Source organism: Desmodus rotundus, chromosome 7, assembly GCF_022682495.2.
Source record: "Desmodus rotundus isolate HL8 chromosome 7, HLdesRot8A.1, whole genome shotgun sequence".
Lineage (NCBI taxonomy): Eukaryota > Metazoa > Chordata > Mammalia > Chiroptera > Phyllostomidae > Desmodus > Desmodus rotundus.
The window spans coordinates 11,150,766-11,175,298 of record NC_071393.1 but is presented as its reverse complement, the minus strand read 5'-3'; the positions used below and the strand labels follow the sequence as shown (position 1 = coordinate 11,175,298).

The window sequence follows — 24,533 nt, the reverse complement described above, 5'->3', positions numbered from 1 at the left end:
AGAGCCACTGTTCCCTCTAGTTCCTCAGCAGAGGTGCTAGTTGTTTTTCCTAAATGCAGTTTCTGAAGAGAGTGTGGGGGCTATTGGCTGTTACCCACAGGAGGTAGATGGGAAATGACAGCACGTTACATTTGTCCTGAGGACTAAGTCGCATTTAGTATTTGTGTGGTTGCAGGTTTCTCAAATGTTTCAAGCTAATCCTCCTTTTGCTACTGACGTTGGGTTGCTGAGAGAGAATTTCTAGAAGACAGCTGCTATTCTTTGTGGTACTCAGAATTAAATTACGTGATTATTGAGCTTCTCAGGCATTGGGTAATGATTTCAGGCTCTCTTGAGTGTGAGGTTTTCTACATAGAAAAACTGTGCATACCTACTTCTCTTTTTTTAATTTATTTTTTATTTAAACAATTTTTTTTAAAGATTTTATTTATTTTTAGAGAGGAGAAGGGAGGGAGAAAGAGAGGGAGACAAACATCAATGTGTGGTTGCCTCTCGAGCGCCCCCTACTGGGGACCTGGCCCGAGAACCCAGGCATGTGCTCTACACTGAGAATCAAATCATGAGCAACCCTTTGGTTCACAGGCTGGCACTCAGTCCACTGAGCCACACCAGCCAGGGCTGCATACCTATTTCTTACTGGAGGTATGAGCGTTCATTTGATTGAATTTGGAAGATATGGTAGTCGTTTTCATTTTCATCCATTTCTTTCTTCTGATCTGTTACTTGGGGGCTGACGCTTGTGAATTAATATCCCTCCCGCATAAATTTTTGGCCTAATATATACCCTGTGGTTGCAGTTTGGGTTTTTCTCTTCTCTGAAAGATTATACTCTGCTCGCCTTAAACAAAACATTCCTTTCCACCACAATAGCTTTTCCCCAAATTGTGTAGCAGCCTCCAAGCCACAGTGCTTGTTGCTATGTGGCCTTTGGTGGGGTGGTCTCAGTGGGGACAGGCAGAGGTGGAAATGGCAAAAGAGGGAAGCTGGATGTTCTCTTACCATTTTCAGATGCCTCCGCACGTAGAGTTAATCAACTGCAATTATGGTTACAAACTAGGTTGTAGACACTGAGTTTAAAAACTAAACTATCCAAGGACTTCTGGTCAAGATGGCGGAGTAGTGGACGGACTTTGTGAAGGAATTGGTGCCCGATCAGTGGGTGTTGCCATCTGGGTTGGTACTTGTTCAGATTACCCAAAAGGAGATGCCTGTACTGGATGGAATTCAGTGTCTTGCATCATTCTTGAAGAACTACCAAAATAAGTTCTTTATTTTATTTATTTTTAAAGAGAGGAGGAGGTAGGGAAAAAGAGAGGGAGAGAAACATCGATGTGCAGGAGATATTGTACATTTATTGGTTGCATCTCACACGCCTGAAGCTTGGGACCTGACCTTCAACCTAGGCGTGTGCCCTGACTGGGAATTGAACCTTCCAGTTCACAGACCAGAGCCCAATCCACTGAGTCACACCAGCCAGGGCAGTTCTTTATCTTTTAAAAAACAAACAAAACTAACCTGTCAGAGAGTGGGAATGGAAAAGGAAGTGGAATAGTCAGCATCATGGACAGAGCAGATGGAGGCAAGTGAGGAGCGTGGTGGTTCCCAGGGAGAAACGCGCAGCCCTGTTTTCTCAGCACATGTGAAGGATGAAGTGGAGCAGACCTAGGCATCCTTTGGTACTTCGGACGACTGTGTGCCAGAAAAGGATTACTTCCCACTGCAATATCGAGTGACTTAGCGACAGACAAGGAATGAGGATTGAATTTGTTAACCAAAAAGAATATCTAGGTTTTCAATTATCAGTAACTAAGAGGGGACTCTGGTTTATTAATCAGTTAGGTGCGACCCCAGGATTATTTTGTTTCTGAAATGTCACTTGGCCGTAGCTAGAACTTTGTGTAATCCCTTTAGGATTTCTCTCTTTCCCTCCAAGGGTCATGTTGTACTAATTGTGAACATCTAATGGGAAAATTACAGCTTTGGTCCCTTTCTCTGAGTGGCTGTAATGCAAACATAAAACTCCTTACACTCTGTCTGGCCTAATTTCATCTACCGAATCCCATTAATAGAAAAGCAAACTCTTTGGGAACACAATATGCAAATAATTGCCTGCCTTCTTTGTGCGTTGGCTGACATGCTACCATTCCTGGAGCTTCCTGTGTGGTGTCCTGCTCCACTCTGTGGTCAGAGCAAAAGGCAGGCAGTTGCCCTGCACGGGGCCAAGTGCAGCAGTCAGAGGAGCTAGGACGTGATGTCCTAGACAAAGAGGCAGTCTGGCTGGCCTCCCCAGTGAGTGGTGGCATTTCCCAGGGTGTACTGCTTTGAAAAAGAATCAGAGCTTCTTGGCTACTCTTGGTTCCTAGTGCATTTTTTCCAGGAGTGTGTTGAGTGGAATAACTGGGTTTTGGGGCACTTTATCAGTGCTGCAGTGGCTGCTGGGATGCTGGGCTACTTTAAAAGCAGTTCCACAGAGCTGGGATCAACGGCCGGGCTGAAAAACTGCTTTTAACATCCTTTCCCCCTGCTGCACCAAGCCTGATAAAATGCGTGACTGACTCCCGGGCCGTTTTGCAGGTATCCATGGTTTCTCCAAGCAGCTTGCCACAGTGACGAATTCTTGCCCCACTCATTCTCTCCCGAGGAGCAAGATGGTCTGTGCCTCCTTGTTCTAAGAATTCCTCGACTGAGATGTGGCTGCTTATGGGGACAGCCACTGACATCTGTGCCCATAGTTAAGATGACCCAGATAAATGCTCTGACCCAGATACCACCTTGCGGCGAGCCCTGGGACGCTGGTCATCTTCACTCACTTCTTTAGGACAGCTGTCCGATAAATGTCACCACCTTTGTCACCTGTGCTGGCAGTTTTTGTAAAGAAGCCAAGAACAGAGGTTTTCTATGCTGGGGTGAGGCAAATTGATTAATAGCTGGGTGGGGGTGTGGGGGATGCTTAAGCCATCTGTCATTGATAACATCCTTTGGTGGACAATTGGACCATGATTTCCAGGTGTCCTTCAGTAACTTAAGCTGGGGGAAAAAACTGTAAAGGCTGCAGGGATAAATCTGAATGGCATATTGTACATGTAGAAATTTGTGGTGTTCACTTTTTATCAGAACTAAATCCGGATTCTGGGGCTGGAGGACAGATAAAGCAGAAGTTGTTAATGGTTACGAAGCAAAGGTAAAAGGAAACTCTTAAAATAAGATTTAATATAGCAATTTAGCTTCTATGCAAATGAGGAGTCTGTTCAGATTTTGTCATGCATCTGTGCCATGGAGATGCTCTGGGGACTAAGCACTGTCTAGCGTGTCTGTCACTTGGATTTTTATCTCATTTGACTTTCAGAAAATGGGCTAGCATGTCCCAAGGAGGTCTCTAGTTATGCCAAAGAGAAACAGTGTTCTAGAGAAATGAGTCCAGGTACTAGTTGTTTTGGTGGGAATGATCGGGAAAAAAAAGAGAGAGAGACAGAGAAAGGAAAGAGAAAGGATTAGACTTAACATGATTGTTCTTCTTTTTTAATAACCTGAGGAGGCTTAAAAAAGAATCATAAAGTGGCTTTTTTGAGTCCCCCCCCTTTTTTTTTTTGTTAGCCTAGTTGTAACCGAATAGCTTATAACCCATTTACGTGACATCAGTGAATTTAGAACACAGTTGTCATAGTGGAGACGACAGCTGGTATTTTGTCCACTGGACAGCCGTCTCCTGGCCCTCCCTTGGCCCTGCAGTCAGTCCAGCATGGATTGATGGCTCCGGAGGCAGGAGCCAGGCACTGCAGGATCCTCTGCTGACCTCTGAGCCCCAAAGAAAGCTTATGTCATGCTCAGCAAGATGCATTCAGTAACGGCAGTTCCAGTGCTGAGTGTGTGTTTCCTGGACCTTTGAACATATGGCAGATACAGCTAACTCTCTGTTAACCGAGATACTTGATTTTCTAGACACCCCAGTCAACCTTGCTAACGGAGCATCCACTCTGGTAGTTAACAATAATTTTTCTCAATATCCGGCATCCCTTTTCAACAGTGACTTGCTGGTTATAAAGATTGTCAGTGTAGAGAACCTTGTGTTCATTCCTTTTTCCTTTCGCCCACCAGATGGCTAAGTCAGTCCTGTGATAAGATGACCAGAAATCAGTAGAAGTACTCAATACAGGCTTGGATGCCTTGGCACCATAGAAATCCAGTGGGGAGGCCTAAATTGCAGGACATTCTTTGAGAGCATTTAGCGACAAGGAGGATCAGTAGGGAGATGCAACCTGTCATTGTTAACTCCTCAGTATTTAAAACTCTCAGAGAGGCAAAGTGACTGCTGATGCATTTCTAAGCTGATCGCTTGTGTATTTTCTCTGAAGGACCCTAATGATAACCATTTCTCATTTTTATTTTGCTGGATTTTTTTTTTTTTTGGCTTTAGCATTCTTGCTCTTGCTATGCTTATTTTTTGAGTGTTGATTCCCTGTGTCACTGTTTTCTCTTGCACACATCTCTCAAGGTTTACACAGTAAATAATGTGAGTGTGATAACCAAAATACGGACAGAACATCTGACCGAGGAAGAAAAAAAGAGATACAAAGGTAATCCCCCACACCTTTTTAAGCCTAGAGAGAACATCTGTTGGCTCTATTAAGTTTGGGGGTTAATGTGATTGGTTGTGCTAATCCTCACCCTGACTCCTTTTTATAAAAATGTCCTTAGTTTTGACTCATTCTTGGAGATATTTCTCCTTAGTTGGCTTCAGTTGTAATTAAAGCCATTCACGAGGGCTTGTTTATGTCTTATAAAGGACAGTTGTTGGATGAAAAAGTAGAAAAGGTTATGGGAAAATATTTATCACTGGAATAAGTGATTTAGTCCAAACTTTCACGATGAAAGAACTTGGGCTCTGAGCCAAAACATTGCCAGTACATGGTGGCCACTTCCCAGCTCCGTCAGTGGCTGGTTCTATGGCTTTGTGAAGTTACTGACCCCCTGTGCCTCAGTTTCCTCAAAAATGAAATGGAGGTGCTCCTAGACCTTTTTTAGAGTTATTGGGGGGATTAGATGAGTTACTACATGTAAGCGTTTAGAGCAATGCCTGCAGTATGTGGCTAGCACACAGTAATTGTGAACTACCACCACCACTATTGTTAACTGTAACCACCACAGTACTCTTACTGCAGCTTGAGAGAGGAGGAAACTGAGGCTTAGGAGCCATGGGCAGTGACCAACCAAGATGAGACTGGAATTCAGATCTGGCCCACTCTCAAATCCAACCTCTTTCCACTGTTCTGCTTTAATTCTTGTAACTGTTGTTCATCCAGTGTAGAGATCCTAATAAAAAGTGTCCTACAGAAAATAAATTAGCTGATTGTTATCATGGACAATTTTATGAGCCTATCCGTAAATGGATTTCCTAATGCAGGTAGCTTGAATCAGAGAGACTTTAGGATACAGTGAGACTCTTTTCCTGCAGTCACAAGTAAAGTATGATATCAGACATGAAACTTTTCCCCTCTGTAGCGGACAGGAACCCACTGGAATCTTTGCTGGGAACTGTGGAACACCAGTTTGGTGCTCAAGGGGTAAGTTGAAGCAGCGTGCTTTCAACGCTGTTGACAGGGGTAACTTTTCTGTGCTGGGGATGGCATTTCCTGAATCTCCAACAGCCCGCTCTCTTTGAAAAGGCTAAGGAGTCCTCCCCAGCTGAAATTTGAGACACTCTCCTGGAAGAGAATTAGATGAGTGAGTCTTTAAATATAAAGACTTTCAGGGGAGGGGTAGCGATTATAGAAATCGGGTGCTTTCTCTCTTATGTGTTATAAACTAGGCTTTCTCCGTAAAAATGGGAATTAAAAAGGATTCAGGACTTTACATTTTAACAGAGCACCGTGAGAAACATTCCTGCACTTGATCCTCACAATAACTATGAAATTGATACAACGGATGTCCCTGAGGGTCAGAAAAATGAAACCACCTTTCTCTGGTGTCACGAGCTAGAGAATGACACAGCTGGAACTTAAACCCCAAGTCTTCCAGCTCTCACGGGCTTTCATATATTTCTCTCTCCATCTTTTATAATCAGCAGATAAAAATGCAAAGAGGAGTGGAGAGGCATTTTGAGATGGAGAAATCCCTTAGACCCGCTGCATAGTCTGGGAACACCTTTGTAGATTTTCTTGCCCTGTGCAGTGACTTAGTTAAAAAACATGAACGACTGAAACTTCCTGGTCTGTAGCTGGTTAGCACGTGCACCTCGGAGGCTGAGTGCCCGAGGCCTCCGCTGGTGAGCCTCATTTGGCATTTCTGATTCCCCTGAGTTCTGGCTCGGCAGGACCTCACCACAGAGTGTGCCACAGCAAACAACCCTACGGCCATCACGCCCGACGAGTACTTCGACGGAGACTTTGACCTGAGAGACAGGGACATCGGGAGGCCGAAAGAGCTGATGGTCCGAACACAGAAGTAAGAGATTCAATGGCCCTATTCCGATGTGGACTTTTGTTTGTTTCAGAATTGTGCTGTTCCACGGTGTCATTTTTAGTCATTCCACTGTCCCATTCCTTTGAAAGTAATTTCTAAATTACTTTATGTGACAAAAGCTAACAGTAGATTGACCATCTTATTAGAATCTAGATCGGATATAAGAATTCTTTATTTTACTCCCAGCAAGCTTCAGCAGATCAAATGAAATGGTTCCCACCAGCTAGCAATTTCTGCATGCTTGCTACCAGCGAAGGCTCTTGCAGGCTGTGGTAGGGGGCGCTTCCCAGATTGCCAGATTTCAGAGCCCCCTGAATGCCTCGTTGTCTAGTCCCCTTATAGCTCTGAAGTGAGGCGGCAGATAACTGGGAAGACGGTGGAGTGAGGCAGCTGGTATTGTCTAGCCTACTGCATAGAGTTCGGTTTCCCGGCTGGTTGTGATGGTCCCCGTCTTTTCTCCGTCAAACCCTGCAGGTTCAAAGCAACGCTGTGGATGTGTGAGGAGTTTCCTCTCTCTCTTGTGGAGCAGGTCATCCCCATCATTGACCTGATGGCCAGAACTAGCGCTCATTTTGCAAGACTGAGAGATTTCATCAAATTGGAATTCCCACCTGGATTTCCTGTCAAAATAGGTACCGTTAAATGACCCACAGGGGCACTTGCAGATTCTGCCCTTTTTGCAGGTGACAGACAGTGCTTTAGGGAATTGAGGCCCTTTATTCTCACAGAGCAAGTAGCAGGCATAGTAGAGGAGGTCAGAGTCCTCCAGTCCGATTTGGCTCGTGGTTCTTGGTCCTTGTGCAAATCAAAATTAGGAGATGCCGCAACTCTCAGTTCTATTTATTGAAGGTGCTGACAGATGTAAAAGGCATAAGAATGTGACATAGTCATTGTTTCAATGTCAGACCTGAAGTAAAACTTCCAATTAGGTAGTTAGGACAATGGACACCAAGACCCTTTGATACATAAATATGTTTTAAGGCCTGAAGTAGTATGCATAGTATTGATACCGTATACATGTGACTTGTGAGAAATTTACATTTTGGAGAGTTGTACACGCATGACACTTGAGCCCTGGCTCGATCACTCACTCCCTGTGATCTAGGAAGAGTTGCTTAACCTCTCTGAATCCCAGTTTTCCTGTCTGTGTATTGGGAAGGGTTGTATGAAATCACACTTATAAAAGTACTAGGCATGCTACCAGCATAGTAGGCGCTTACAGCTAACTACTAAATGATGCTGTTATTATTATTCTCAGTTACGTTATTTATAAAAGCTTTTATTTTGTTAGAAATTCCCTTGTTTCATGTCTTAAATGCACGGATTACATTTGGAAATGTCAATGGCTGTAGCACTGCTGAAGAAACAGCATCTCAAAGTGCGGAAGGGACCAAGGCCAGTTCAGGTAAAAGAAAGTTGGGTTTTGTGATTAATAAAAAAAATTCATCCATTTAGTCATTGTACTTACTATTCTGTTTGAAATTGGAGTATCTTATAAAATAGATGTTTGTGCTGAATCAAGAAAACTTTAGATTTTGTTTAGACTAAGTGAAACAAATTTCAGAATAAGTATGACCCTATTTGCATGAAGGACACAGCATATTCTTAAAAATTGACTTTATTCAGATGTCATGTATATGCACTGAAATGCTCTCATTTTTAAGTGGGACAGGTCAATGCATTTTGACAAATGTTTACACTCATGTAACCACCCCATAGTCAAGGTAAAGAGCATTTCTGTCATCCCCCACCCCCAAATTTCCTCAGGCTCCTTGGCCATCAATCCAGTTCATATTTGGGATGCTATTGTAAATGGATTTAGTTTCTTAATTTTTTTAAAGATTTTATTTATTTTTAGAGGGGAAGAGAGAAAGAGAGGGAGAGAAACGTCACTGTGTGGTTGCTTCTCACATGCCCCCTACTGGGGATCTGGCCTGCAACCCAGGCATGTGCCTTGATCAGGAATCGAACCGGCGACCCTTTGGTTCACAGTCCCGCACGCTCAATCCACTGAGCTACACCAACCAGGGCTATTTTTTAATTTTTATTTTCCACTTACTCATTGCTAGTATATAGAAATATAATTGAATTTTTTCAGTTTTTAAAAATTGTCCCTGGCCCATGTGGCTCAGTGGATTGAGTGCCGGCCTGTGAACCAAAGAGTCTATGGTTTGATTCCCGGTCAGGACACATGCCTGGGTTGGGTTGCAGACCAGGTCCCCAGTAGGGGGCATGTGAGAGGCAACCACATATTGATGTTTATTTCCCTCTCTTTCTCCCTCCTTTCCCCTCTCTCTAAAAATAAATAAAAGCTAAAAAAAAAAAAAAAAGACACAAAATTAAAAAAAATTGTGGTAAAATTTGTTTTGCATCTTAGGCTAGTTGAAAGATACGCAGGTGTTTGTTTTATATTATCGTTTTTATTTTAAGTTTACAGATATGTATATACTGTCTTTTATATGTTCACTGTATTTCATAATAAAAGAAGGAAAAATAAAGACACATTGATGGGACCTTGTGTATAAACATGTCACATTCTTCAAAGGACACATGATTACACAGAGGTAAAACACTGGTTACCTCTGGAATTTGGAAATAGGAGAAAGGATGTAGGGAGAGATCCCTTCATTTTTCATTTTATAGTCTTTTGTATTTTTGTTAATGACCGCAGTAATTGTATTACTAAAAAATAAGGAAAAAGAGAAAAGCAGTATTCTGGTACTTTTGTCGGTCAAGATTATTCCTCAAAATCTCTCTCACATATGAGCAAACTTTTCATCATTTTAATATATTTCTTTTAATTTAAAAAATGTGTACCCAAAGGTGAAGTGGAGGTTTATGTTACTAACTTGGGCACTGGCCCGCCGCCTTTTGTGTTCCAGCTTCCCTGGCCACAGGCTTCGAGGTCGATCAGTCCGTGTTTGAAATTCCTGAATCTTACCACATTCAGGACAACGGCAAGAACATGCATTTGCAGGACGAAGATTACGACATCATGCAGTTTGCCATCCAGCAGAGCTTGCTGGAGTCTAGCAGGAGTCAGGTGCCTTTATCAGAACAAATGGCAGGGCGTGGGCGGTCTCACCCCGCATTGGCCTCAGTGTGTAACTGACCTGAAAGACTTACTTTAAATAACAACCTTGGCCTTTTTATGGTATTTACAGAGATTGTTTTGTGTTTGCCACACCTGGTCTTTTCCAAAAGGTTATTATACAGGGTGAGGCAAAAGTGGGTTTACATTGTGAGTTCACGGAACACAGTTTATTCTCGTGTTGTTATTTATTGTGTTGTGCGCCATTGAACAGCTGAACCCGACTTCTGCCCCACCCTGTGTAAGCTGTTCATCTCATACAGGCTGCCCAGCCCATCAGCAGCACTCACAGGTGTCTCCCCACAGACTTCCCTCGTCCTTGCGGTCACCCGTGTAGCCGGTAACTGTGTATCCTTCGGGACCTGCTCCATAATTCTGTGGCCCTGAAACAGTAAACCCCCACTAGTTTGCACAGTTGCGGTTTCTCTAGAATAGTACCTGTGTGTCAGCAGTCTCCTAAGAAGGTGTGTGGGTTTTAACCTGAACCTCCTCCTCAAGGAAGACCAGTCATTGTGTTTGGTTGCTCAGTAAGGGTGCGATGAAAGCGTTGGCTGATTCATTAATTTTTTTCTCATGTTTTTTCTGGTAGAAGGGGTGTAATCCCAAACTCTTTGAGTCTGTAGCTGAAAGTAGACCTAAGAACAGGACAGACCAGCATTAAGAACAGTTGCCTTTTGTTTTCCTGTGTGGTTCTGCCTTCTGTCCCCTCTGTCCTGTGGCTTCCCCAGGCTCAGGTTTTTGACATTCTGGTTTTATTCTTGAGTCTCAGAGGTTGAGTCATGTGGGCCCCACTCGTGCCTTCGTATGGAGCTGTTCTTAGAGCCATTCAGTTTTCTGAGGCTGCTGGGCCAAGGGCCAGGCCCCAGGGCAGGCATGGTCCCTTTGAGGGGCCCCCTGGGGGAAGACGCAGACCCTGGACATCACTCAGTCCAATACATCTTCTCTTTTCCAGTATAAGTGAGCTTATTTTTTTCCCTCCAATACCTACATAAACCTTGTTGACCATAGTTTTGCAAAGGGGAGTAGCCAAAGTCACAGGCGACAGATTCAGTTATGCACCTCTTAATGATGGATAATGGGGGTGCCTTCTGAGAAATGTATCGTTAGGTGATTTTGTCATTGTGCAAACATCATAAAACGCGCTTACGTAAACCTAGGTGGCATAGCCTGCTGCACACCTAGGCTACATGGCACACCGCCGTCACCTGCATGGTCCCTTATGGACGGAAACCTTGTCAATGTGGTGCGTGACCGTATTGAAGGATGTGTTCTAACCTTGCTCTAAAAGAAGCACCTGCTGTGTTCGTTTAAACTTTGCCCAAGGTTAGCTGCTTTTAGTGGACTGACTTCGTGTCGAGTGTGAAAAGCTATTAAGCAAGGTGGTGTACCATATATTACCTGGCACTGAGGTATCATTTTAAAGGTAACCCAAGCCCCTATGAGTTTTTTACACAGCACTATCAATGATGAGCATGTAAATGTTCTTTACCTGGTTCTCACTGCTTTCATTTCCTTGTCGGTATGACACCTATTGCTCCCAAGCATATTCATGTCCTGAACACTCCCTTTTCCTAGGGCCTTTCAGCACCAGCTTCCAATGGAGGAATCAGCCAGACACGTATCTACGATGCCCAATATGAGAGGTAACTGACACAACTCCTGGTGATTAAACAGAGGTTGGCACATGCGTTTTGTATACGCAACACTGTGCCTGGCAGGAGGGACTTGATTAGTTAGCTCTCTTGCTTCCTTCTGCGGCTGCATTTCCAGGAACGGGTGATAGAGCTGCTGGCTTTTTCACAGGCCAATGCCATTGGCAGACAGGCCCCATGGAAATAAATGTTTTCTGATTGGTCTGCTCTGCAGAGACTGTGTGTGATCCCACAGGGTCCATATGTCCTTGGTGGGAAGTTTATAGAATTTTAAGGATGATGACATTTTGGGGGAAAGCCACGGAGATGATTACACTTTTTAAAGGGAGGAAGCCAGAAAGGTTTGTTTTACAAAGCCATTTTTTTAAACTTTGGGCATATATGAAAACCTGTTGAATAATTTAGATTTTGCTTCAAAATAGACCCAAGTTCAATTCCTAGCCCCATCACTTGGTAGCTAGGTGATCTTGGGCAGGTTTCTCAACCTCTCTGAGGCTCCAGTTTCTCACCTGTGTACAGCACCTAGGCCCCCAGAGTTCTGTGGGATTGAAGGGCATCGTACACACAGACTGCATGTCAAGTACCTGGCACAGTGTGCACTTGGTAAGCAGCTATGAATGTAGTTGCTGCTGCTGCCGCCATGGCAATGATGATAATCACTGTTTTTTTTCCCCCCTCTTTCTAACCCAGGGCCATCCAGGAAAGCCTCCTCACCAGCTCTGAAGACCTATGCCCTAGTGCCTCAAGTGAGACAAGCCATTTTGACAGCGACTTGCAGCTGGCCATGGAGCTCTCTGCCAAAGAGCTGGAGGAGCAGGAGCTCCGCCTCCGGGAAGAGGAGGCGGAGCTCCAGCAAGTCTTACAGCTGTCTCTCACTGAGAAATAGACCTTTCTGCCCAAGGGCTGCACAAAGCAGGGGCTCTGGGCTACGTGCCCTTGGTGCTACAATACCAGGGCCCTGAGGCTGAGAGACTGCACCTCTCCTGTGCACAGCAGATGGCAGCTGCCCCCTTCTTTACACAGAGGTGCAGGACCAGGCACTCCCTGGTCCATCCGCAACACTCCCCGGTGAAAGGGCTGGGGATGGGCAGGCCACATCTCCAGGCTAAGGGGAGGAGAGCCTTGTCACTATGAGCTATATTGGCTTGCAGGTCACATTTTTCCTACCAGCTTTAGACAAGTATCCCAATCCCCGCAGGTTTGTATGTTAATCTTTACCAAGGAGTGATAACAAAACAAGTTATTGCAGAGTCAGGGTGCTTTTATACACGAGAGCAGCAGCCTTCATAGACTGTGGTTTATGAGAATTGATGGTACTTCCTTACAGTTCTCCAAAGAAATGGACAACCTGTGCCGATCTGCTCCTTTGCTTTCACCTTTACACGGGGTTTCTAGGACACCATCACTGTTCCTCCTCCATCTCCACCCTATGCCATTCCGTCCCTCCCCGGCTAACATCAAAGAGGAGAGATGCACGGGATCTCTTAGATTAGAGTTAACTGTTTGCATCAAATTAACGTATACTAGTGACCACGGATGTTGCCTTAGCCTTAAAAGTTACTAATCATTTCAAACCACCTCACTTCACTTACTGAGGGAGCTGGTTTGAATTTGTCAGGTTCCTTTGAGAACAGGATCCTCCAGGCCAAATCCAAGGCAGCTTAATCCTGGCCCCAAAGGAACAGCTAGGAGAACCTGGGCTGAAAGTGGGCAAGCTGGCCAAAATAGCAGACAGCACAGAACCAAACCAGTGTGTGTGTTCCACGCCTTCTCTGGTGCGGGATTTCCGTGCAGAGGTCCAGGAAGACCCTCCGAGAACATGCCCTCGGCTCACTTGAGAAGGGGTGGACATCAGAAAGGGAGCTACAAATGGAACCCAACGGCTCTGCATTCAAAAGGGAAAGTGATGATTCCATGTTGCTTTTTAGAGTTCAACATCTTTCTGGATAAATATATTTTTTAACAGAATCTTTTTATTATTTTTAAAAGATAAAAAAACTATACCCATCAGTAGCAATACAAGGTTATACCTTTTAACCAGATTTTCTCAGGCCTTTTTTGGATACCTTTAGTAATTAACTATTTTGTCTAACTCTTCTGTAAATAACTGTCACAGAACATACAGAACCCTGGAGAATACAGCTGAGGGTACCCTCTGTGTATTCATTCCCACAGGCTGCACTGACATACCCTGGTAAACAATATCCTCCTCTGTTTCATGTCAGTTTCCCATCTGTTAGGCCTCTTTTGGGAGGGGAAGAGAAACAAAGCTACTGTTCCCATTAACATCTGTATTATACAGTTAGCATTGCCAGTGAAACGTTCCTAGCCAAAAAGAAATGTGCTTTAAAAAAAAAAAAGATTTTATTTATTTATTTTTAGAGAGAAGGGAAGGGAGGGGGGAAAAAAGAGGGAGAGAAAAATCGATCAGTTGCCTGTTGTAGGTGCCCCAACCTGGGACAGAACCAGCAACCTAGGCATGTGCCCTGACCAGGAATTGAACCAGCGACCTTCCGCTTTGCAAGCGACACCCCACCAACTGAGCCATACGGGTCAGGGCAAGAAATGTGCTTTTGATTCTATATAACCATCTGTCTCTTTGTCATGGTCTGATCCAAATTCCTTCTCTGCACACCAGGCCAGTATACGCAGCATCACATTTGTTTCAAATACATACCTTGGCATTTTGTTTACTTAGTATTTACCCTGAGTGAGGACATTTCTTGGGAATGGCTGCAGTTAGGTCACATTGTTTACTAAGGTGAACCATAGGTATTCTCTTGTTTGCATTCCATTGTTCTGCTTCCTGATGACTGACTTTGTCCCAGGAAGTCAATTAAAAAGGTACTGAGCTTTTTGTCAGCCTGTCTGCAGCGTTTTTCATTTATGTGTTCACTCTCCTTTAAAATGCAAATAAAGACTGCTTCCCTAGAGGACGCTCATACAGTATCCTAGACAGCCTTTGCGTCTTTTTTTCCTTTCATGCTGTTTTCATAGTCACTGACTGAACCCACACTTCCTGTTTTGTGTTACTGGAACATTAAAATGCCCTCCCAACGCTTAGTCGTGTATTATAAGGTGACATGCCCCTCTCAGCCTTCCTTCCCCATCATACAGCCCACCGGCCCAACGCTCCTTGTTTCAAATGGAAACTAAAAGCAAGCCAGTGTCGCGGCTGCGCTGAGGCCTCCGCAGCCCTCCTCTTGGCGATGGACGGGCTCTTGCAGAGTAAGGAAAACCAAACCAAGTTAACAACTCTAATGTGACTGAATATGCCCTCGCCTTTGAAGCCAGAGTGCTTTTTGAGGCTGTTCTTATTAGTTCAGACGATAATTAGGGCTTCCAGACTTAGCCTACACCAAATATGCTGGTATTAAAGCAAGCAAGGCAGCGACTAGTAAAAAATATGTTTGGTTCCAAAAGTCAGGCCTTGGTAATTCTGGGAAAATGAAGGTGCCGCTTTGGGTTTTGGGGGGAAGTAAACAGCAATACTTTGAGCCAGTGGGGCACTAGGAAGAAAATTGCTAAGTCTAGTTGAGATGCAATACCTATGGATTATTTCATTCAAAAACTTCAGTTTCCTGCTGCACACGTGACATCAAAGACAAGTTGTACTATGGGAACTTCAAGTAACTGCAGCACCGTAAATGATGGAATTCAAAATCCAAACTAGGCCCGTGTCTAGAAATACGTGTGATTTAACACAGATCCGGCTGGAGGAAAACATGACTCCAGAGCTCCTAAATCTCAAGCAGCACTTGCAGGCTTCATTATCTCCACTTTAAAGAAAGTTAAGATCAGTGTTTGCTAAAATAACTCACTTTTATGATTGGTGTAAATTAATCATATGTGTTCATCTGGATACTCAGTATGTATTCTGAGTACAGTTCAGTTCATGAAGCCTAGGGTTCGGCTACCACCCTCCCCTGTCCTCTCAAAGATGGTCAGGAAAATGATCTATTTGAAGGTACTAATTGGTCAGTCTCTGGTACATAAAGGTTTTCAGTATATGAGGTCTGTCCAGAAGGTAATGTAATATGAAAAATAGACATTTATTAAAGATACAAGAAACGTTGTACATGGGACAATGACACCTCAGGGCCCTTCAAAGGAGGCACCTTGGAACCTCACACAGTTCCAGTCGCCATCAGCTGCCCCGTCGTATTTTCCTGAATCTCATCGATGGTCTGAAATCTCTACCCTTTCAAAGGTGATTTTAGTTTTGGGAAAAGCCCAAGTCACAGGGCACCAAATCTGGGCTACAGGGGTGCTGAGTCACCTGGGTGATTTGATGTTTCGTGGAAACACTCTGCACGAGACATGACACATCAGCAGGTGCATTGTCGTGATGAAGCTGCCAGTCATCATTTGCCCATAGCTGCAGCCTTCTGAATCATCTGAATAGTTTCTGCAGAGGAATGTTCAAGCTTAACACCAAATTTGATGCAGATTCGTTCCTCTACTTGCTCAGTCATTTTGAATTTGACAGCCACAGCACACAGGCTCCTTCAATGGCATCTACTGCCCCCACACTAGTAGAGTGAAGTCGTCATTGTTCACACATGTGCATTGCGGGCCACTCTCCTTGGCTGCCAGGTTATATCGATGTCACGCAAACCATTCTCATTATATTAACAATGGTTGGACTTCTGTGTCTCTCTCCCAGAGCTGATGTTTTTATCTTCACTTGTGTCTTTGTAATCAGCCTCTTTCTACAGAGATTATTTTGTCTTTAGCTTGAAATCTCCTACTGAACCGATGGTAACATTTGAATGAGGCTGTAGGCGGGGTTTTGGATTTGTACAGAGAATAACTACTACGAGCTTTTTTCCAGAAAATGAACATGATCCTACTACCTGGCTAGTAAACAAATAGCAGGTCACAAGGTTTATAGGCCTGGCATGTTTTCACTGTTTCCTTTTAAAATCCTAAAAATGGCAATAAACTTTTTGGCAACACATCACAGTGTGGCACTCCAGATGAGGTGGGACTTAACTCTGGCAGTGCCAGTCTCTCAGAATGTCACCCACCCCTCCTTGCAGTCAGTAACCACAGATTCCTATGGGACAGGCTAACTGCAGTATCCCAGCCTCATTTGTGTTAGTTTCCAAATCATTTCATCTTCGCCATAAACAAAGTGTGTATGTCACCATTTTGCAGATGAGAAACTGAGGCTCTGGAGACGTGAATAAGCCTGTTTATAACTGGAACTAGGACAAGAATCCAGGTTTTCTGATCCCTGGCCCAGCCTGAGAGATTAATTCTGGCTCAGTTTTCTGAAATAATACCTGGCCTTGGGAAAATTGTATTATTTCACATATGAGTTTAAAATTCCACTTCACAGTGCTTCCTCAGGAGATTAGAGTCAAACACACTTGCATTTTAAACGCTTGGAATGTAATGAGGAGTAGAACAGAATATGAGATTTTACTTTAATTTTAATTGGCATTCGCTGCAAAGCATACGACAGTTCACATTTGAATGGCTCAATGTTAGGGTTACAAACAAAATCCTTAAGTCAAACAGTTACAAGATTCCACATCAATTATTTCACATTAAGTGCGGGTTGTTAAAAAAAATATCAGTGCTGTGCTTGAATGGAGCACAAGGTAAGCATTTCAAATTAATAACAAAATTAAACCTAGCACCTTTAAAATAAAATAAATACTGATAACCACCTTGAAAGTATCATTTCAATAGAGGGAAAATATCCAGTTCACCAACAGTGCAAACAAACAGCAGCATTTTCAAAGGTGAAATTAAATCTGTGTAAACACATACCCACCCGCCACTCTGCCTGGTACAGTGGACAGGCACTTCTGCTGGATGAGCCCTCCCCACCCACGGCCGAAAAGAGAGTTCCTGCTGAGTCTCCGATTCCAAATCTGAAGAGCTGCCATAAGTTTCAGGCCAAGGGCTGGAAAGATTTAAATGCAGTACAAAGGAGATCCGTGTGTTTGGGCAGGAAGGAGTTCTTTCTCAGATGGCCAACTAGAACCATTTTCAGTGCAACCCCAGGGTCCAGGGCCTTCCCACCCATGGGTACACACGATCACGGGCCTACCTGATTTGACCCTGACTTCAGTGGGGGCATCTGAGTGCAGAGCTCGATGCCACATGAAGAGCGATGGCCTAGGTCCCCCCAGCTGACACTGAGCGCTTTGCAACCGGAGCACCCAAGGCCAACCCAGTACAATTAAAAACATTTGTGATTCTTAACCCAGTTGTCACCGAGTGGTTCTTAAGTTGGGAATGTCTGTCTACAGGTTATTCCTTCCTCTTAACATTTTCAAATACTAACGCTTAGTCCTTTCTAATGTGGTTTTTATGTCACTCACAAGGTTCCCGTGTTTTCTTTCTCCTAAGCACTCCATCTTTACACTGAGCTTTAGGTCTTACTTTTTTAACAACTGTAGCCACATATAAAAAGAAACACTGAGAAGCAGACTCAGGGGCCAATTATTTGCATGACAGTGTTAGGAAAAAATAACTGCTAGGTGTTTTTTCTAAATCATTTAGCATTTACCAACTGTCCAGACCAGAGGTCATTTCCAAGCAGGGAAGTTCAAATTCCAACTTCTCCAGTGACCCGTGTGCAACACAACTGATTCTGTTCCCAAACACTTGTCGAAGAACTTGCTTGCTCAGCTGTCAGCGACGCCGAATGGGCTTGTAGACACAAAATGCCATAAGGATCATAGTCACCAGAAGGATGCTGAAAATGGTTCCCATCAACACTGCAAAAGGAATACAGATTACCTCCTCATGGCAGCTCCAGGTTCTGTAAGTCATCCATTCATCGGTGATGACATACAAATGCCACTCAGTGCCATGGGTGGGGGGAAACAGCCACGAACAGACCTTTTCTCTGGAACTCTCCATGAATTTGGGGTGAGAACATAAACGAGTGTTTTACACAGCCCAAAGAGCCGCCGTAAAGAAAACTGTAATGTGACAGCGATGGGGGAGGGGTGGCAACAGTAGTGGAAGCATCTGAGGTAGTCTTGCAGACAACCAGTAGTTTGCAGATGCCCACTGGTATGCGGATCACCCTCTAAATAGTACTATTCTACAACAGTGATTCCCAACCAGGGGGATTTTAACCCCAGTGGGCATTTGGTAATGTCAAGAGATAATTCTGACTACCTGGACTGGGAGTGGGGTGTGCTACTGGCATCTAGTGGGTAAAGGCTGGGGATGTGCAGGCCAGTGTGTCTCCACTCTCCCCACCCCGACAATGAATGACCTGGTCCAACGGGTCAGTACTACCCAGACCGGGAAACCCTGTTCTAAAGGACAAAGCAGGATAATGTGTGGAAACCACTTAGCCGAGCGCTAGGTACACAGTAAGTGGACACCACACAGCTGACATGTAGAGTCCGGATAACCCAGAAATGACATCACGTGGCAACATTGTAGATATGCAGATATACCAATGAGGCACAGTGGAAAGGAAGGACTTCAGCCAAACAAGATGCAGTTATTTTGAAGTCTGCCAAGCTCTAAGCTCCAGGGTCCCTTCCATAGCCATGTACGCCTGTACGTATGTAGATATGGATGTATGTGTGTTGTGGATACTCCCAAACAAAACCTAGGTTCTAGTACTGGCCGCCACCACTTTCCCGCTGTGTGATCTTGGGCTAATAACCTCCCTGCGTTTCATTTTTCGTATCTGTAAAACACAGCTGAAAACCATCCCCTCCTTATTTACCGTAAGGCTTCAATGAAATCACTTATACAAAGTGCTTGGGCATAAAACACGGTATACAGGAAATGAGCAACAAATGTCAATTACTGTTATTACTATGACTATTATCCCCATTAGGAAAAAAGGTAGGGGTGAGGTACATACTACAATATGATGCGCCCTTGTGGTCGGTCTCGCCTGGGCCCACACAGCCAGAGAGGAGGGGACCCAGTTTGAGACCCCAGTCTCCGGACTCACAGGTCATTCATGAAAGCAGCACATATCGAGAGCCTAGTGTGCACTAGGGCTTACACAGAGCGGTAAAGCTCGGGGCTTCTTCCCCAGCCTTTTGGAGAGGAGGTCGCACCTGCATCTCCAACCCTCACACATACCCCGCCGTCCGCCCCACGCGCCCCTGCGCTGCCCCAAGAGGCAGAAGCGCAGGCCCAATCCAGCTGCCTGTCAGCCCGTGGCCGCTCACCCAGGTTCTGCCCACGCAGCACCGCGTACGGCCGACTCTGCTCTGGCGGCTCCACTGGGCTCGGGGCCTCCACCTGTCCCACCAGGAGGCTGCAGAGGCCGAAGCCCAGCCCCCAACACAATACACACACCATCTTCCCGGACTAGTGGCAGCAGGAGTCCACTTCCGCCGGAAGCCCCGCCCCTGCCTCCACCTGCGTACTGCCTTTCGTCACTGCTTCCGCTGGCTGTGCGAGTTGCCTGGGTAACTGTGGTACCTCCCCTGTCCGGGTTTTTCCAGCCTCCAGGTTACATCGTCCCCACCCGCTTGCAGCGAGATCTGTATTCTGTGCGGGGATAATGTTCACGAGTTCAACGGTTCCCCTACGACCAACGTTCCCCCCTCCTCTGGGCCGCAGGCCGCTTTCCCTGGAGGTTTCTTCGGTACCTTTTGAACCTATCGAAAATTTTTAATGAATCTTTGCATTTGATATTACATCTTCTCTACAAGCCTCTGAAATAGACACTGTATTCCTATTTTCCAAATGCTACCCTCGCTGGGGACCCTTACGTGGACCTCCTTTTCTAAAATTGCAACCCTCTCCCTCTCTCTGGACCCACTCCATTCTCTTGTTCCCTCCTTCATTCCCCTCTTCATTCAATACCATTTAACTTATATATTTTGTTCTTGCTCCCTGCTCTGTCCCAAAGCCTAGAAGAGTAGCATATTATGTTCAGTGTGTGTGAATAAACGAAGAAATTTAGCTTAGTGAGGTGTCTGGCCCAAACACTAGAATTTGACCAAGTAATAGTTCTGAATGCCTGGGTTTCCCCATCTCACATATTGCCTCACCTCCTCGTTAAGGCTTAATTTGTAGTTACGTTGACATCTACCTCTCAATGAATGTGTGATGCATAAAAAGAGATGGAAAAGCACTCTGTCAACACCAGATGGTTATACCCAAACTCACGAGATCCCAAAGAACAGTGTCTTCATTTACGCCAAAAAATATTAAGTGCCTATCGACTCTGCTGCTTTCATATAACTTCCAGTCTAGTTAGGAAGACAGATACTGAACAACCAATCACAGAGAATTATGGAGTTCAAAATTTTGATAGATGCTATCAAGAGAAATAATAGTGGCAACAGGATGCTCAGTTTAGGCATCAGGGAGGCAGGCATATTCCCCCAAGGCTGGTAGACTTCCTTTGTGGAGACCTGCCCTGGTAACTGGTAGAACGTAGGGTGTGCAACAAACCACCTGAAATGAGGAAGGAGAAAGCTTCCGTCTAAATAAGACCAGGGACCTAAATCATTAACTAATCTTAGAGATGTTTCATGGCAAGTCAATCAGTCCATCTTATTAATGGGTTCCTTGTGTCATTAAAAGTAGATAAAGGTGGTAGAGTACAGTGGCAGGCTCACGATCCATCTTGGTGGCCACCAAATCACCTTTCTAAGCCTCAGCGCATGAAGATATTTATAAAATGGAGATGACCGAAAGAGATTTGACTTCTAAGTTGTTAGAGGATTGAATGAGGTCATGCATGTAACTGATATCATATATTGCAAGTGATTGAGATGTTAGCTATTAATATTATTCTGAAAAACAGTGTCTTAGAAAAGTGGGTTTGACCTTCAAAATCATGTAGTCTAATAGTTTGTGGATTATTGAAATGCCTAGCTTTATCTTCGTTCTTCTGCTGCCCATCATTTAACTATTTATGTCAAATTCCCTTCTCTAAAAGTATGAGCAAAAGAAACAAAAGGAGCCCTGGCTGGTGTAGCTCAGTGGATTGAGTGTGGCCTGCAAACCAAAGGGTCTCCAGTTTGATTCCCAGTCAAGGCACATGCCTGGGTTGTGGGCCAGGTCCCCAATGGGGGCCACGTGAGAGGCAACCACATATTGATGTTTCTCTCTTTCTCCATCCCTTCTCCTGTCTCTAAAAATAAGTAAAATCTTTAAAGAAAAACAGGACTTATGGCCAAGATGGAGGTGTAGGTAGACACACTGTACCTCGCACAACCAAAAGGACAACAAATTTAAAAACAAAAACAACCAGAACTGACAGAAAATCAAACTGTACGGAAGTCCAAAAACCAAGGAGTTAAAGAAGAAACACTCACCCAGACCGGTAGGAGGGGCGGAGCAGAGACGGGCAGAGAGGCGGCAGCTGGCAGACAGGGTGAGGCAGCAGATTGCAGACCGGGCGGTCCCACATTCGTGTGCAGATAAACCCGGAGGAGCAACTGGGGATCAAGACAGACCGCACAACCCAGGGCTCCAGCGCGGGGAAACAAAGCCTCAAAACCTCTGACTGAAAACACCTGTGGGGGTTGAGGCGGCAGGAGAAACTCCCAGCCTCACAGAACAGTTTGTTGGAGAGACCCACAGGGTCTTAGAACGTACACACACCAACCTGCTGGGGAGCCAGCACCAGAAGGGCCCAATTTGCTTGTGGGTAGTGGAGGAAGTGACTGAAAGCCAGCAGTGAGCCCAGCCAGCATCACCATTCCCTCTCAGACCCCTCCCCCACATACAGCATCACAACCCAGTGACGTGTTGCCCCGCCCTGCTAAACACCTAAGGCTCCTCCCCTTACCACATACCAGGTGCACCAAGACAAAAAAAAATGGCCCAAATAAAAGAACAGATCAAAGCTCCAGAAAAAAATACAAGTAAGTGACAAAGAGATAGCCAACCTATCAGATGCACAGTTCAAAACACTGGTAATCAGGATGCTCACAGAAATGGTTGAATATGGTCACAAATTAGAGGAAAAAGTGAGGGCTATGAAAAGTGAAATAAAGGAAAATGTACAGGGAACCATGAGTGAAGGGAAGGAAACCGGGACTCAAATCAACAATATGGAGGAGAAGGAAGAAATCAACATTCAACCAGAGCAGAATAAAGAAACAAGAACTCAAAAAAAGGAGAAGCTTAGGAACCTTCGGGACAACTTTAAATATTCCAACATCTGAATCATAGGGGTGCCGGAAGGAGAAGAGGAAGAGCAAGAAATTGAAAACTTATTTGAAAAAACAATGAAGGAGAACTTCCCCAAATTGACAAAGGAAATAGACTTTCAGGAAGTCCAGGAAGTTCAGAGAGTCCCAAAGAAGTTGTACTCAAGGAAGCACACTCCAAGGCACATCATAATTACATTACCTAAGATTAAAGATAAGGAGAGAATCTTAAAAGCAGCAAGAGAAAAGGAGACGGTTACCTATGAAGGAGTTCCCATGAGGCTATCAGCTAATTTCTCAAAAGAAATATTAGAAGTCATGAAAGGTAAGGACCTACATCCAAGATTACTGTATCCAGCAAAGCTATCATTTAGAATGGAAGGGCAGATAAAGTGCTTCCCAGATAATGTCAAGTTAAAGGAGTTCATCATCACCAAGACCTTATTAGATGAAATGTTAAAGGGACTTATCTAAGAAAAAGAAGATCAAAAATATGAATGGTAAAATGACAACGAACTCACAGCTATTAACAACTAAACCTAAAAAAAACAAAAACTAAGCAAAGAACTAGAATAGGAACAGAATCACAGAAATGGAGATCACATGAAGGGTTATCAGTGAGAGAGTGGGAGAGGGGGAGAGGGGAAAAAGGTACAGAGAATAAGTAGCATAAATGGTAGGTAGAAAACAGACAGGGGGAGGTTAAGAATAGTACAGGAAATGTAGAAGCCAAAGAACTTATGTGTATGACCTATGGACTTGAACTAAAGGGGAGGAATGCAGGTGGGAGGGAGTGGGCAGGGTGCAGGGGAATAAAAGGGGGGAAATGGGACAACTGTAAAAGCATAATCAACAAAATATATTTTTTAAAAAAGGAAGCAACCTAAATGCCCAACAAAAAAAGAAAGAGGTCAAAAAAAAGGGTGGGGGGAGGAAAAGAAACAAAAGGAGAATAAGCAATTGTTTAAAGAGAATGTGCTGTGTGTAATTATTCTCCAGGCACTTGGACCTTCTTTCTATTGCTGATTCAGGATTTTTGCTATGTTTGTATTATCAAGTATCCAAGTCAATGGGAACTCTCCATCTTCCCGTTTCAGTGATTGCAATAATAATTTCCTTCTGCTGAAATTTAAGAGAAACTTAAAATACACAGTCATCAAAAGAACACAAGAGCTGAACTGGGACAACAGAAGTCAAGGTGGCAGGTCATTTGTTTTGGTGGCATTTTTGCATATATCTTTGCTCCCAGCCACTTAGGTTCTTAATCCGTCTGTGCTAGAGTGTTGCTGAAAGGTTTTACTTAGAACCGGCATCTGCTATGCAATGTTCCTGTTCACAATGAACTCCTAGCACTTCATTAAATGACCAAGACCTTGGTCCGAAGAGGGTCTCAGTCGGCTGGTGGGAAGTTGCCTCTCTAATTTTGTGTCGTGCTGAGTGCAGTCACTTAATCTGTGAGACTGCTGGAGGGAGGATAGCAGAGTGACTGTGTTGGTCATGCCTTCCCCACCCTGCCACCAACCCTTTAGAGCTGTACAATAACCTTGTTCTTGTGAAAATGTATTCTACATTACACTTGTGTAAATACATAAGGAATACTGACATTATTAGATTTTATTTTATTTTTTTAAGATTTTATTTATTTATTTTTACAGAGAGCGGAAGGGAAGGAGAAAGAGAGGGAGAGAAACATCCATGTGTGGTCCCCTCTCACATGTCCCTGACCGGGGACCCAGTGTGCAACCCAGGCATGTGCCCAAGACTGGGAATTGAACCAGCAACCCTCTAGTTCACAGGCCCGCACTCAATCCACTGAGCCATGCCAGCCAGAGCACATTATTAGATTTTACATTGCATCTCAATGTTGATCTCTGGAAACTGATGTCATATTTGGTTCCAATTTGCAGTAGAAGATGGACCTGCTTTTATTAGCACACCGAAGCCCTGGATGATGGAGTGAGGATAGAAGGGGTATGCAGTTTACCCAAGTGCCAATGAAACACCTCTCCAGAGGAGGATCAGAACATGAAAATGACAAACATAACTCACTCCTAGGAATGTATGTTGCTCTTTCAGGATTCTTAAATCCAAATAAGGATGGCAGCACCCATTTGAAGGAGTTCAGCTGTAAATGAGGACAATCACCAGGTCTTTAAGGGAACTTTAGTGTTTGGGATGCTTTTGAGCTCAGCAAAGGTACCGTATTTTTTCGGACTA

The 24,533-nt window shown here is 44.3% G+C and overlaps 2 protein-coding genes across 2 annotated transcripts in view; one reads left to right on the top strand and one right to left on the bottom strand.

The window, feature by feature from the left end:
* The window catches only part of ANKRD13A (ankyrin repeat domain 13A), a 28,173-nt gene extending 14,022 nt beyond the window's left edge, over positions 1-14,151 (top strand). The window contains exons 7-15 of the mRNA XM_024566936.3: positions 3,115-3,181; positions 4,493-4,574; positions 5,500-5,561; positions 6,311-6,441; positions 6,934-7,091; positions 7,751-7,864; positions 9,342-9,502; positions 11,126-11,193; positions 11,893-14,151. Coding sequence (XP_024422704.2) covers positions 3,115-3,181; positions 4,493-4,574; positions 5,500-5,561; positions 6,311-6,441; positions 6,934-7,091; positions 7,751-7,864; positions 9,342-9,502; positions 11,126-11,193; positions 11,893-12,088 — 1,039 coding nt within the window. The 3' untranslated portion in view covers positions 12,089-14,151. The remainder of the gene's footprint in view (positions 1-3,114; positions 3,182-4,492; positions 4,575-5,499; positions 5,562-6,310; positions 6,442-6,933; positions 7,092-7,750; positions 7,865-9,341; positions 9,503-11,125; positions 11,194-11,892) is intronic.
* A 1,138-nt stretch (positions 14,152-15,289) lies between these two features.
* Positions 15,290-19,543, bottom strand: C7H12orf76 (chromosome 7 C12orf76 homolog). Its single transcript, XM_045201049.3, has 2 exons — positions 19,371-19,543; positions 15,290-17,939 (listed from the first exon to the last, which is right to left on the bottom strand). The coding sequence occupies exons 1-2, from the start codon at positions 19,501-19,503 to the stop codon at positions 17,854-17,856; spliced, it is 219 nt and encodes a 72-aa protein (XP_045056984.2). The 5' UTR covers positions 19,504-19,543; the 3' UTR covers positions 15,290-17,853.
* Between the last annotated feature and the right edge of the window lie 4,990 nt (positions 19,544-24,533).

Coding starts and splice junctions, on each gene's coding strand:
- C7H12orf76 (XM_045201049.3), bottom strand. CDS start 19,503: ATGGTGTGTGTATTGTGTTGGGGGCTGGGCTTCGGCCTCTGCAGCCTC. Junction 17,940..19,370: donor GCTGCGTGGGCAGAACCTGG/GTGAGCGGCCAC, acceptor TTCCTTTTGCAG/TGTTGATGGGAACCATTTTC.